This window comes from Eublepharis macularius, chromosome 6, assembly GCF_028583425.1.
Source record: "Eublepharis macularius isolate TG4126 chromosome 6, MPM_Emac_v1.0, whole genome shotgun sequence".
NCBI lineage: Eukaryota > Metazoa > Chordata > Lepidosauria > Squamata > Eublepharidae > Eublepharis > Eublepharis macularius.
In genome coordinates this window covers 1,480,766-1,493,108 of record NC_072795.1, presented here as the reverse complement: position 1 = coordinate 1,493,108, position 12,343 = coordinate 1,480,766, and the positions used below count along the sequence as shown (strand labels likewise).

At 53.9% G+C, this 12,343-nt stretch overlaps 1 protein-coding gene across 1 annotated transcript in view; it reads left to right on the top strand.

Annotated features, from left to right (window-relative positions):
• The window catches only part of LOC129331947 (IgGFc-binding protein-like), a 127,712-nt gene that overhangs the window by 96,424 nt on the left and 18,945 nt on the right, over nt 1-12,343 (top strand). The window contains exons 71-83 of the mRNA XM_054982643.1: nt 353-437; nt 577-612; nt 1,206-1,292; nt 3,012-3,098; nt 3,642-3,773; nt 4,636-4,886; nt 6,729-6,909; nt 7,200-7,308; nt 8,334-8,428; nt 9,712-9,888; nt 10,376-10,578; nt 10,974-11,118; nt 11,804-12,051. Coding sequence (XP_054838618.1) covers nt 353-437; nt 577-612; nt 1,206-1,292; nt 3,012-3,098; nt 3,642-3,773; nt 4,636-4,886; nt 6,729-6,909; nt 7,200-7,308; nt 8,334-8,428; nt 9,712-9,888; nt 10,376-10,578; nt 10,974-11,118; nt 11,804-12,051 — 1,836 coding nt within the window. The remainder of the gene's footprint in view (nt 1-352; nt 438-576; nt 613-1,205; nt 1,293-3,011; nt 3,099-3,641; nt 3,774-4,635; nt 4,887-6,728; nt 6,910-7,199; nt 7,309-8,333; nt 8,429-9,711; nt 9,889-10,375; nt 10,579-10,973; nt 11,119-11,803; nt 12,052-12,343) is intronic.

Genomic DNA, 12,343 nt, shown 5'->3' with positions numbered 1-12,343 from the left:
ATAGACTTCTGGGTAGTCATGTATGCAAAAGAGATCTTGGGGTAATAGAGGACTTCCAACTCTTTGATTCTGTGAAGAACAGGGAAGCGACACAGGCAGATCTCTAAGAAACAGAGGACAAGGACTCTCCCAGTATCACTCCCAAAAGGCCTGGACCCTTCCACAGAGTTTCTGCTCAGAGCATGCAGGCAGCAATTGTCCACCGTCTTGAAAATTGTTCCCCCTCTGTATCAGCCGCTGGGTTTGGAAGAAAGAGGGGCGCACATGGCTGCGGTTTCCTGGGGCTGCTCCCTCCAGAGTTTGACTTGCTACTCAAGCTGAGCTCTCCTCACCATGCCTTCTTTTCCCATAGATCCTTCTGGAAGGCGTGACAGGGACCGGGAACAGAACGGAGGTGGCTGTGGATGAGGCGTCCGTTGCCCCCGGCTGCTGCTTAGGCAAGTTGGGGCCCTCCTAGAGGAGATGGATAGTATGGAAAGGGGGTGGCTAAGGTTGGATCCCAGTTACGTCTGTTGCTTCCCTCCTCTGTGAATTTTTGAACCCATTCAGAACTTTGATGTCTTGTTCCTCTTCCAGGTGACGTGCCGGTTCCATCGAAGCCAAGTCCAACAGGTACAACAGAGGGGGGCATTCCCACCCTTCATTGACTTCACAGAATCACAAAGTTGGAAAGAGCCATACAGACCTCCTAGTCCAACCCCCTGCCCAATGCAGGATTAGCCTAAAGCATCCCTGACAAATATCCCTCCAGCCTCTTCTTGAAAACTGCCAGTGAGGGGGAGCTCACCACCTCCCTAGGCAGCTGATTCCACTTTTGAACTACTCTGACCGTGAAAAAGTTCTTCCTAATATCCAGCCGGTACCTTTCTTCATGTCATTGAAGCCCGTTGCTTCGGGTCCTGTCCTCTGCTGCCAACTGGAACAGCTCCTTGCCCTCCTCCAAATGACAGCCTTTCAAATATTTAAAGAGAGCAATCATGTCCCCCCTCAACCCCCTTTTCTCCAAACTAAACATTCCCAAGGCTTGTAAATTAGCTTATGGGATTCATTGATGGAAGACGAGGCTGGCTACTAGATCAATGACATTAGAGGAGCGTTGGATATTTTCATAGAGGAGACGAGGCAAGTCAACGACCGATAACTTGGGCCTCTGGGCAGAGGGTGGCTTTTGGCACTCATGTTCTCCTCTTGTCTCTGTGTCTCAGGCTGGACCACAGACCAAGAAACCTCACCCGTGCTGGAATCAACCCCTCCTCCCGAAACCACTGCCCCGCCAGAAGCAAGCTCTGTTGGTAAGAATCGGAGGGCCAGATCTGGGGGAGAGTTCTGCCTTAATCTGTGGAGGACTAAACCTTTACTTAGGGACTCCACCTTGACCACATGTCAAGGGAAAATGGGAGAAGTCCCAGCTCTGAGAATTGAGGCAAGAAACGGCTTCTGACAACTTGCAACTCCAGTAATAAAGAGCTGACCTTAATTTAACAGGGTTTAGGATGTGTACAGAGTTTAAGAAAAGAGGATGGGTGCTTTTATTGCTTTTCTAGCCTCAGTTCTGCTGCACAGAGAAATTGTGTGTGTGTGCGCTTTATTCTTTTACTAGTGACAAAGCCCGTTGTGAGGGGGGGGGGGAATACAACAGGCTGAAGAAAGGGCAGGGCAGGTGGGCCAGGCATTGCTGCCTCTACCGTGCCTCGATCTGGTCAGCGGGAAGGCAGGGTGGCCGAGCCTGGCATTGCCCCCTCCCCAGCACCCTGATGGGGGGGGACGCAGGGTGGCTGGACTGGCTATTGCCGTGGGGGGGGGAGGTGTCAGGCACCCTGGTGGGCTTGTGCACCCAACAGCCACCCATTTCAGCCCCTGACCACCCTACTTCTCATCCTCAAAGTGGTGGCTGGAGATCTCCTGGAGTTACAACAGATCTCCACTGACAGAGATCCCTTCCCCTGGAGGAGAGGGCTGCTTTGGAGGGTGGACTCCATGGCCACCCTCTCCAGACTCCACCCCCCATCCCCTGGAATCTCCCCACTTGGAGCTGGCAACCCACAAGCTTGCCTCTTGCTGCCCTTTGAAGCCCAGCCAGGCACGCGCGGGGGTGGGGCGGGGGGGAGCGCAGCTTCATGGCCCCCCGGCTGAGCTCTCCTTCGCCGCAGCTCAGTTGGCCAACTGCCCCTGGCACAGGAGGAGCCCCCAACTGGTCCGGCCCAGCGCCGAGAGAATTAAAGGCAGAGCTCTTGCCAGCCCACGCTGTCCTTCAGTGGACCAGGCTCCGCGCGCAGTGCGTCTCGAATATGCTTACCCAATTATGTAGTAAGATTAAACCTATATAATTTGAATACTAGAAAACTGATTTCTGTATTCATGCAGTGCCTGACTGTTGCAAAGGAGAAGGGGTAGGTTGATCCGTCCATCCCCAGGTGTGCAAAAGTGGGTTTGCGCATCACCACCCCAGTGACTGGAGAGGGTGAGGCAGCAGACAGAGAGCAGAGGGGGAGCCTTTAAGCGGCACCTGTCAGAGGCGTCGAGGGCTGGAGGCTCACTCCTACGGCCTGCAGCCTTTACTCACTGGGTGGCAGTGGTATGGATGTTTTTTTAGTTGATTAATTTACCCCTTTGTTTTTTCCACCACGGGGACTCACTCAAAGGGGCTTACAAAGCACACAGCACACACACCCAAATACTGTCTGATATCCAGGTTTTAACATCTCCAGAAGGTAAAGATGGGTTTCACCACTAAAAGGTGTGGTCAGCTACTAGATCAGGTGATATTCGAAGAGTACTGGATGTTTCCTTGTATGGAAGCCGTGTCCCTCTCCCGCTCCGGAGAGACTTGCATCAAGGACTTTGTATTCATGCCTAAGTGTGCCCAGGAGTGACTCAAGTGGGGAAATTCCAGGTGGATCGGGGCCAGTGAATTCCTCATCAAAACCCCCCTTCCTCTTACGCCGCCTAGGGGGCTCCGGGAAGAAGGGGGCTTTTAGCCCTGGTGTCCGACTCTCCTTTTTGTGTGTCAGGCCAGACCCCAAGCCAAGGAACCACACCTGAGCTGGGATCAGCCCCTCCTCCTGAAACCACCTCTCTGCCAGAAGCAACCACTGCCAGTAAGTTTCAGGCCTCCTAATGGGAGGAGGGGTCTGTGCTTGGAAAAAGGCGCTGCTGGGCTCGGCCATTCCACCCCACTGCTTGTCCCTGCATTCTGTTTACGCAGCCAGCAGGGAGCCTCCCAGTTTTTTTGCAATGTGTGTGTGCACCTGTGAACTATACAGGGTGGACTCACTCTTTTTACCCCATAACAACAACAACAACAACAACAACATTCGATTTATATACCGCCCTTCAGGATGACTTAACACCCACTCAGTGCGGATTACAAAGCATGTCATCATTATCCCCACAACAAAACACCCTGTGAGGTGGGTGGGGCTGAGAGAGCTCTGAGAGAGCTGTGACTGACTCAAGGTCACCCAGCTGGCTTCAAGCGGAGGAGTGGGGAATCAAACCCAGCACTCCAGATTAGAGTCCCGCGCTCTTATCCAAACTGGCTCTGTCCCCCTTGGGCTCAAGGACATGGGTAGGGGGGCCTTGATGGGAGGTGAAAGAGTCCCCATACCTGCTATCTGTGTTTGTGTCTCTTCATCCCCCAGAAACAGAGGCCCCCACTGACCACTCCCTCCCGCCTTCTTCGGAGCATCCCGTTTCGAGTTCCCCCACAACCTCCACCTCCTGGGCTTCATCTACACTGCCTGTGACTAGCAGAAGTCCTCCTCCACTCATAGGTAAGTCCTTTCATGCGGCCCCTCCTCCTCCTCCATGGGGCCGGCAACAGCACAAAAATTAGTGCACACAAACTGCCCTGGGGGCACGAGGAGAGCTTTCTCACATGAGCACCGTCTGACCCAGCCGTGTGGTCAGCACACAGGCCGACATAACAGCTGCCGAGACTCCTGGGCCGTTTCCACACGGCTTACCTCTCTTTGTAATGTCCTGGTAGATCGCGCAAAAAACGCGGAGGATCGCGTTTCCTCGCACGAGATTTGTGCGGTGACATCGCGCAAATCTTGCACGAGGAAACACAATCTTCCGCGTTTTTTGCGCGATCTACCGGGACATTATGAAGAAAGGTAAGCCGTGTGGAAACGGCCCTGGGATGCTCCTGCAAGGTTTCCCGAACCAGTGTTGTGTTTGCGTAATGTATGCACCCGCTAGAATCCAGCTTGACAGGGTGCAACATTGTGTTTTGTTTTATCATGATTTTAGCACAGCATTTGCACTGAGGGTGGAACACGGTCTCCGGGGAGGCTGGTTGATTTCCATGGATCAGAAGGGGTCTGCCACCTGAAGAAGGCGCTCTGCTTTCGTATTCAGCCTCTAAGGCCACAGGAAATATGTTCTGGGGCCTGCAGCAGCTCTGGACAGAGTCCGACAGGCTCTGTTTGGGGGCTTCCTGGAGGCATTTGCTTGGCCACTGCAGGCTGGCCGAGATAGGACCCCCCCCATCTGACCCTGCAGCGCTCTTCATAAGTCTTTTGCCTCCAGTCCCTGGGTTTTGTTGGCATGAAGACCTGTGCACTTGCTTAGCGCTTAGTGGCAGCGGAAACCATATGCCGCAGGGCTTCTTGCCTGTTCCTTCCTCCCAAGGTCGCGCCACCTGCAGCGCCTCAGGAGACCCCCATTATACCACGTTTGATGGCAGAGTCCACCACTTCATGGGCATCTGCACGTACACCCTGGCCCAAGACTGCCGCGGTGCCACTGGTCTGCCAGCTTCCTTCCACGTGTCTGCCACCAACGAGCTCCGGGGCACCGCGAAGCATGTGTCTTACGTCAACTCAGTTCATGTGGAAGCACACGGGAGTCGGATCTCCTTGCTGAAGAACCGAAACGTGAATGTAAGGAAACTTTTTTTTTAATATATATATTTTTTATTTTCTAAATAATAAAAGGAATACAAAGCAAAAAAGGTACAGAAATACACATTACACTAAAGGAAAATTAAGGTGCCCATTACGAAGATTGTCTAGAATACAATAACCATGTATCGTATAAATATCATATGTGGGTTTATTTCAACTATTCTCAGAAATGTTTCTCTTTTACTGTATTCATTCATTCATTCATTCATTCATTCATTCATTCATTCATTCATTTACTTTATAGCCCTCCCTCCCTGTGAATGGGCTCAGGGTGGGTTACAGTAAAATGCTCAAAAGTATCAAAACATATAAATACAATTAAAAACCAAAAAACACCATAAATACATATAAAATGGCATTTTGGATGGCGGGCCTCCTCCAGTTTCCTCAATCATAATATAAAACAAAGTATCTTACTATTAAATGAAAAATTAAAGATTAAAGATTATATTAAAGATTATATCAAAGACATAATATTGTATTTTAAAGTATTTAACAATATTCATTGTTATTCTTTTCTTACTTCCAAATTAATTATATAAGATATATTATAATCTAACCATTTTTAATATTAACTGTATTGTAGTATAATATACCAAATTATGCTAAAGAGGGAAACTCTTTCTTACCTGGTAGCAGTAATGTTCATCCAACGCCAGGAGTGCTTGGCGCCGCTCAGAACGCCAAGGGGCACAGCCTCTGCTTCCAGTGGTTTTGAGTCTGCATTCGGTGGGCTCGCAGGCGGCAGCAGAACTCGAGGACTGGCAGCCCTGGCACAGCTGGGGAGGCAACACTGTGGTTCTGCTGCTGGGGGCAGAACTGGGGGCAGAAGTTCGTCTTCATAATTCGCTTTCATTTCCTTTAAAAAATTAGCCCTCAGGGTTTCTTGGAAGAATTGTCAGCTGGGCAGTGCCTGGAGAAACCTTAGAAAGACTTGCTGAACAGGGTCTCCGTGTCCAGGCCAGGGCTTCAGGGCCCTTCAGTGCCAGACAGGAGCAGAATAGCTTATTCCAAGCAGCAAAAAAAGAAGAAAAAAAGGAAGAATAAAGAAAGCTTCATTTGCACCGTTCATGGAGGCCTTCGAATTCAGTGTTTCTTGGCTCGCCTTTTAGCACTGGGTTCTCATACAGATATTTTTAATGTGCAGAAAAATGCAGTCGATCTTGGAGGCTGGTCAGTGCTCGAGCGCAGTGGGTACGTGAAGGGGTTTAAGACGGACTCTGCAGGAAATTCTGTTCTTCTATTTGCTCCCCCGGCCCCAGGCTTGAGGTGGCTAATGATATCAGGCTTATATCATCTGGATAAAAGTCAGGGCTTTTTTTCTGGGGAAAGAGGTGGCGGAACTCAGGGGGTTGCCCTCGGAGAAAATGGTCACATGGCCGGTGGCCCCGCCCCCTGATCTCCAGACAGAGGGGAGTGTAGATTGCCCTTGGCGCAGAGGGCAATCTCAACTCCCCTCTCACTGGAGATCGGGGGCGGGGCCACCAGCCATGTGACCATTTTCTCTGAGGTTCCGGAACTCCGTTCCACCGCATTCCCGCTGAAAAAAAGCCCTGATAAAAGTGCGTCTGCTCTGACACACGCACACACCCGAAGCTGCCCAATCTCACCTGCAAGAAGTCAGCAGCAAGACAAAGGTCGCAAGACTCTCGGAGCTTACCAAGCAGGGCATTCCAGAATCGCAGCGGTTCAGATTGGGCGAATAGACAGGAGAAGCCAGCTGGCACCTTGGGCAGATCAGAGAGGTTGCAGTGAAGCACTGGGGTTAGAAGGCAGAGTTGCTGTGGTTGTGGTCCAACTCTTTTACGTGGCGCTCAGGTCAACGGCACGAGAAGAAACCTGCCAGTGTCCATCGGGGATCGCAAGATCACAGTGTACATCAGTGGAGGCCACGTCCGCTTGGAAACAGACTTCGGCCTTGGGGTCAAATTTGACGGGAACCACTATGTGGAAGTTTCGGTGCCTCCTGCTTACAAAGGACAGCTCTGTGGCCTGTGCGGTAAGTCCTCTCTTCATAGCCTCGCAGACTCCACCGGTGCATGTTTGTAGTCCTGGTTTGTCTTCTGTGGCATGGCAGCCAGTAGAGACCCAGAGGTGGCTCTTGAGCAAAAGGCTTTGCCTACCTCTGGCCTCCCTGGAGCGCCAGAGACAGGCCCGTAGTTCATAACCTGACCAGCAGGGGGCGGTGTTCACTGAGCAGCACCCCCAGGTTGGACTTCAGCATCAGTGGCCCAGGAGGCCAACCTGGCGAGGACGTGTTCATTCCTGTTCGTTTCTCACCCTGCAAAGGTAATTACAACCAGAATCCGGCGGATGACAACCTGAAGCCCGACGGACAGCCTGCCGCTGACTCTACCATTCTGGGGGACAGCTGGCTTGTTCCAGGCAACATCTCTGAGTATGTGGCTGTGTGGTGCATTGCACTCCTCTCGGGGTCTGGAGCCGGTTGCAGGGAGGGCACCAGGCCGATGGAGCCCTGCTGGCGATCGTGACACTGGCTGGTGGAGGTCTTTCCTCTTCAACCGCCCTCCTTGCATGGAGGGCAGACTCCCTGGAGGGCCCAGTGTGTGTCTCGGGGGGGGGGCTTCCTTGGGCTCTTCAGTGCTGGAGGCCGGAAGGGCAACCTGAAACCCCCAGTGTCTGTGCAGCTGCCAAGGACTTACCCGGGTGTCGCTGCAGGCTAACTCCGGCCGACCTTCCAGGTGTATTTACCTGTTTCTGGACGGTGAATGTGGCGAGCTCTTTGCAAGTGGCTCTCCAGCCGTCTGCAGGTGACCTCACACTGACAAATATTCTTTAGACACTTTTGCCCCAGACTGGATTTAACGTAGCAGAAGTAAGGAAGTGCAAAATAATAGCAGTTGACAGTATCCAAAGCCATCCTGACAACAATTGCGTCCGGTCAGTCCGTATTCTTATCCCATCTTGGGGACTAGTAGCTTGTCTCCCCGGATGAGACTTGTCCCAGGGGCTCCGCTGGGGATGAAATGGGATTTCGCACAGAACCAGTCGCTTGATTGAGTGGAATATGTGAGGAGGCCGATCTTCTGAGACATTTGAGGATTAGACAAAGAAGGCAGAAAAGCAAAGGGCAAACCTCCCGGCATATATTTCCCTGCCGTTCTGGGAAATCTGCCTCCTCTGATTATAAAAGTGACAGCCAAGACTCTTGAAATAAACTTGGGGCCTCCAGTGAGGTCCGTGCAGCCACTTTTTAGGGTCCTCCTAAAGGAGATGGAAGGAGAGGGGCACGGGCTGGTTTCCCACTTCCCATGGGGTGTTGCCACAGGGCCCTAAATGTAAGCTGGGAAATGCAGTCTGGGAAAGGAAACGCCCTCTGGCATGGGGGCAGTCGTCTTCTGTTAAAATGAACAGGCAATGAAATTTCACCCAAGCTGTCTTTCTGCTCCCTGCGCTGGGCAGATCCTGTTCCAGTCTCCCCACACCTGAGTGTGATCCAGAGACGGAGAAGGAAATCCGGAGGAGCTCAGCTTGCAACATGATCACAGATCCTTCAGGTCGGTCTTTGGCACCGGAGGAAGAGCGGCTTGACTGTCGTGTGTTTGTGTGTGGGGGTGTGGTGTGTGTGTGTGGGGGGGGGGGATCTTGGACCTGCAGGGTGAATGGCTGATCAAGTGGGAGGGTTTGTGGTCCCCAGGGTTAACCTTGCCCACGCCCTTGTTTGAGTACAAGCCCCAGGTTTGCTCTGCCCCTGAGCTTTGCTGAAGACGGTCACCAGTTCTGTCCCCAGCATGCCCAGCTGGAAAGAGGCCCCTTGCTGCTGAGGCTCTGAGGAGCCGTTGAGATCACAGTGGGCAGCCGAAGAGCTCCATCCATCCATCTTCGTTCTGTTACGGTGGAATAGTGTTGTGAGGATATTTCGGGGGGGGGGGACGACCCCCTCTCCGTGGGTCCCCGTTGCCACCTCGTTTCTTTGTTCTGGGGCAGCCCCTCACGAAGGCTGTATAGATGAACCTGGCCTTTCCCTGACGCTGTTCTGAGTCTCTAGTAGAGGAAGGCACCCCATAGACCCTTCCCCAACCCAACAAGAGCACTCTTGGACTACCCGCTGCCAGGCACAGGATCTAACAGGTCTCTGTATCCTGCCAGGGAGCAGTGAAGAGCATTCTGTGGCTCCATCTTTTATAGGGAAAAATCCCCAAAGTCTGCCTATTCTGACAGTCATCGATTACGTAGGCTTTGTTCTTCTAAGGTATTTCTGACGTGGGGACGGTATAAGCAATTTTAAGATAGACAGTTGTCCTGATGCTAAAGCTGTAAATAAGAAAGGAATGTGTACCCTTCTCCAGTCAAGGACAGGGTCTGCCTGTTCCTTCTGGCAGATCAGGTGATGCCCCTTAAGCGCCTCTCTCCTGCCCTCCTGGGTTTCACCTGTATGGGCCAAGGGGCCACTTGCCGATTCCCATCTAGCTCATGACTCCAATCTGATTCATGTCACAGGAGGGTGCTGCTGAGACCTTCAGCCAGCTCTCAAGAAACGAAACTTACATGGAACGAAACTTATACGCAGAGAGCTTTCGGAAGGTGCTTCTAAGACTAAGACTGGTTCCATGTTCTGTTTGGGCCTAGCCTCGATCCAGACTACAGAATTCCCACAACAAATAGCTTGCAGCAGCCCCTTGCCAAAAGCATCACAGAGCTTAGCAGCCTGAGATATCTGCGTTCTGAAAGGCACCCTTGCAAGACACCACAGCAAAGGGGCCAAGCCTTTGGCTCTTTGCTGGATCTCTCTCTCTCGCTCGCTCGCTCACTCACCCTCTCCGCCCTCCCCTTTCCACAGGGGTCTTCCAAGGCTGCCACCGTGTGCTAGACCCTGCGCCATTCTTTGAGAACTGCATTTACGACGTGTGCCTCACAGGCGGGCAGCTCACCTCCCTCTGCTACGGACTGCAGGCCTATGCGGAGGCATGCGCTAACGCTGGCATGTGCCTGGAGTGGAGAAATGCCACCCTCTGCCGTGAGTGGGGCTTTCCTTGTTTTTCAGGGGGAGGGGCGGTACATTTAAACTGTTTGCTGCTAATTGTATATTTTAGTGTGTCTATTATATTGTTGTGTTCCTGGTCGATTTATCACGATCCATCGCAGGAGTTGTGGGCTGGGAGCACAATCTATTAAACGCCGCCTGAAGGTGGGCCTGCCTCCTCATGTTCCTGGCCCGTGGGGTGGGAGGTCAGCCAGGCCTCGGCAGCCCCTTGCTTGGGGAGGGGGTGGATGGGGCCCTTCTGTGCCCTCCCCCTGCTGCTCTGGGCCACGCGTGGAGAGAGTGCCCCGCTGCTTCTCCGGAATTCTTTTTGGGAAGCTTTTGCCTGCTGCTGGTTTGAGGGAGAACCTCAAGCAAGGGAGGTCAGTGCTTCCTGCCGACCATCTCCAGGAGGAGCCCCTCTGTCTGGTGGCCTCTGGGGGCTCCCTGTGCGTGACCCCCCCCCTCCCCTTACTCTTGGCAGCCATAACCTGCCCTGCCGGAAGCCAGTACAAAAGCTGCGGGAACCAATGCCCTTCCAGCTGCGCGATGCCCTCGGTGCTCGGCTCCTGTAGCCCGTTGCCAGTGGAGGGCTGCTTTTGCGATGAGGGCTTCGTTCTGAGCGGAGACAGATGCGTGCCGGAGGACAGCTGTGGGTGTGTCGATTCCCAGGGCTACTATTATCAGGCAAGGTCCCCCTGAGCCTTCCAGGTCGGCAGCAGGGGGCGGGCTTCCTTTCTGCGATGCCCGTGCGGCTCCATTCACCATCGAAAGGATGGTCCGAAAGAGGGAGAGGGAGAGGGGAATAAGGGCAGGAGCAAAAGCCGAGAGAAGATTTGGTTGCCACCAGCAAGGAGTCCAGAACTGCAGGGTCGGAGAACCAGGGGCTCTCGGGGTCAGGATCCTCCCCAGCGCCTGGCCAGTTGGGTGGCTGCTCTGGGCTGAAGGGGGACGGAAGCTGTGCAGAGAGGCCGGGTCGGACTTCTTCCTCGTCCGCCCTCGGCTTCCACGGTCCCAGGGCCCTGTCCTCCTCCTGGGGCTTGCCCTCGCCTGACCCTCCCTCCCTCTCCTCTCTCGGGCAGCTGGGCGAGAGCTGGTTCACCAACGGGGCCTGCAGTGAACGCTGCACTTGCGAGCACGGCCGCTCCATCACATGCGGGCGCTGGGAGTGCGGCGTGCAAGAGAAATGCGATGCTCAGGATGGCGTGCTGGGCTGCCACCCCAAGGGTGAGTCTGGGGATGGGCCCCACTCATGGGTGCCGCCAACCAGCCAAAGCAGCCTCCCCAAGCAGGCCTCCCGAGCAGGCACAGCGGAGACGCGCCCATGCGGAGTCCAGCCCAGGCTCCGTCTGCCTGCAGGGCCAGTCCCACGCGCCCCTCCTGTCCTGCACCTCACAGGGTGGTGGTTGTGAGAATGAAATGGAGGGGAGGGCGAAGAAGAGACGGGGGCCTTTCCCCAGCGCAGAGAAAAAGAAGAACTCCCCCAAGCGCTCTGCCAGGCCCCCCTTCTGCCTCTGGGAGGCTGCGCTAAAGGGGGGAGAGGAAGGGGAGCACGGGCTCTGTGGGTGGGGGCGTATTTCTAATGGGCATTCCGGGGAGTGGAACTGATTTTGTCCATTGCCTTGGGCACTTTTTAGCAGGAAGATGGAATGTAAATATTCATCATGAACAGATAATAAGCTAAAATAAATAAAGCCATGCAGAGAGGCGTCATCCAGAACTGAAAGGGGATCTGTGAGCCGCAAGGTCATGGACCCAGGAGACCCGCTTCAGTCCCTGCTTGGCCCGCTGGGTGATCCTCGGCAGGTTGCTGCCTCTCTGCCTCAGTGGCCTTCCCGTAAAATGGGAGCATAAGAGATCCCACCGCTCTCCGTGTGCTGTTCTGAGCTCCCAAATGTCTCCCCACCCCCAGACCGAGCATCCTGCCAGGTGGTTGGCGACCCTCACTACTACACCTTTGACAAGGTGATGCACACCTTTCTGGGCACCTGCACCTACACCCTTGCCACGCTCTGCAACGACGGCGGCGGCGGCAGCACCCCCTTCACCGTCAGTGGCAGGAATGAAGACCGAGGGCAGAGAGGGGCCACCTATCTCCGGGAGGTCTATGTGGACGTGTACGGCACCCGGGTCACACTTCAGAAAAACAAGAGGGTCCTGGTACGGATGGGGAATTTGCACTTGTGCGGGGTACGGGGTCCCCCTAGTTTAGCCCTCCAGCCTCAGAGATGCCTCAGAGATGTTTGGCCCTTCAGCCTCAGAGGCACCAGGCAGGAGAAAGTCCATGTTAAAAAACATGCGCAACACTTTGACCTCCCGATCCCAAGTCTCTGCTGAGTGGGAAATCGGACTTCCGGTGTTGCTGGACGCTGCTTTCATTGTTCTCGGGGAGAGGACATTTAAGAGGAGCTACCCCACATTGGGGGGCGGGGGTGTACTTTATCATATAACA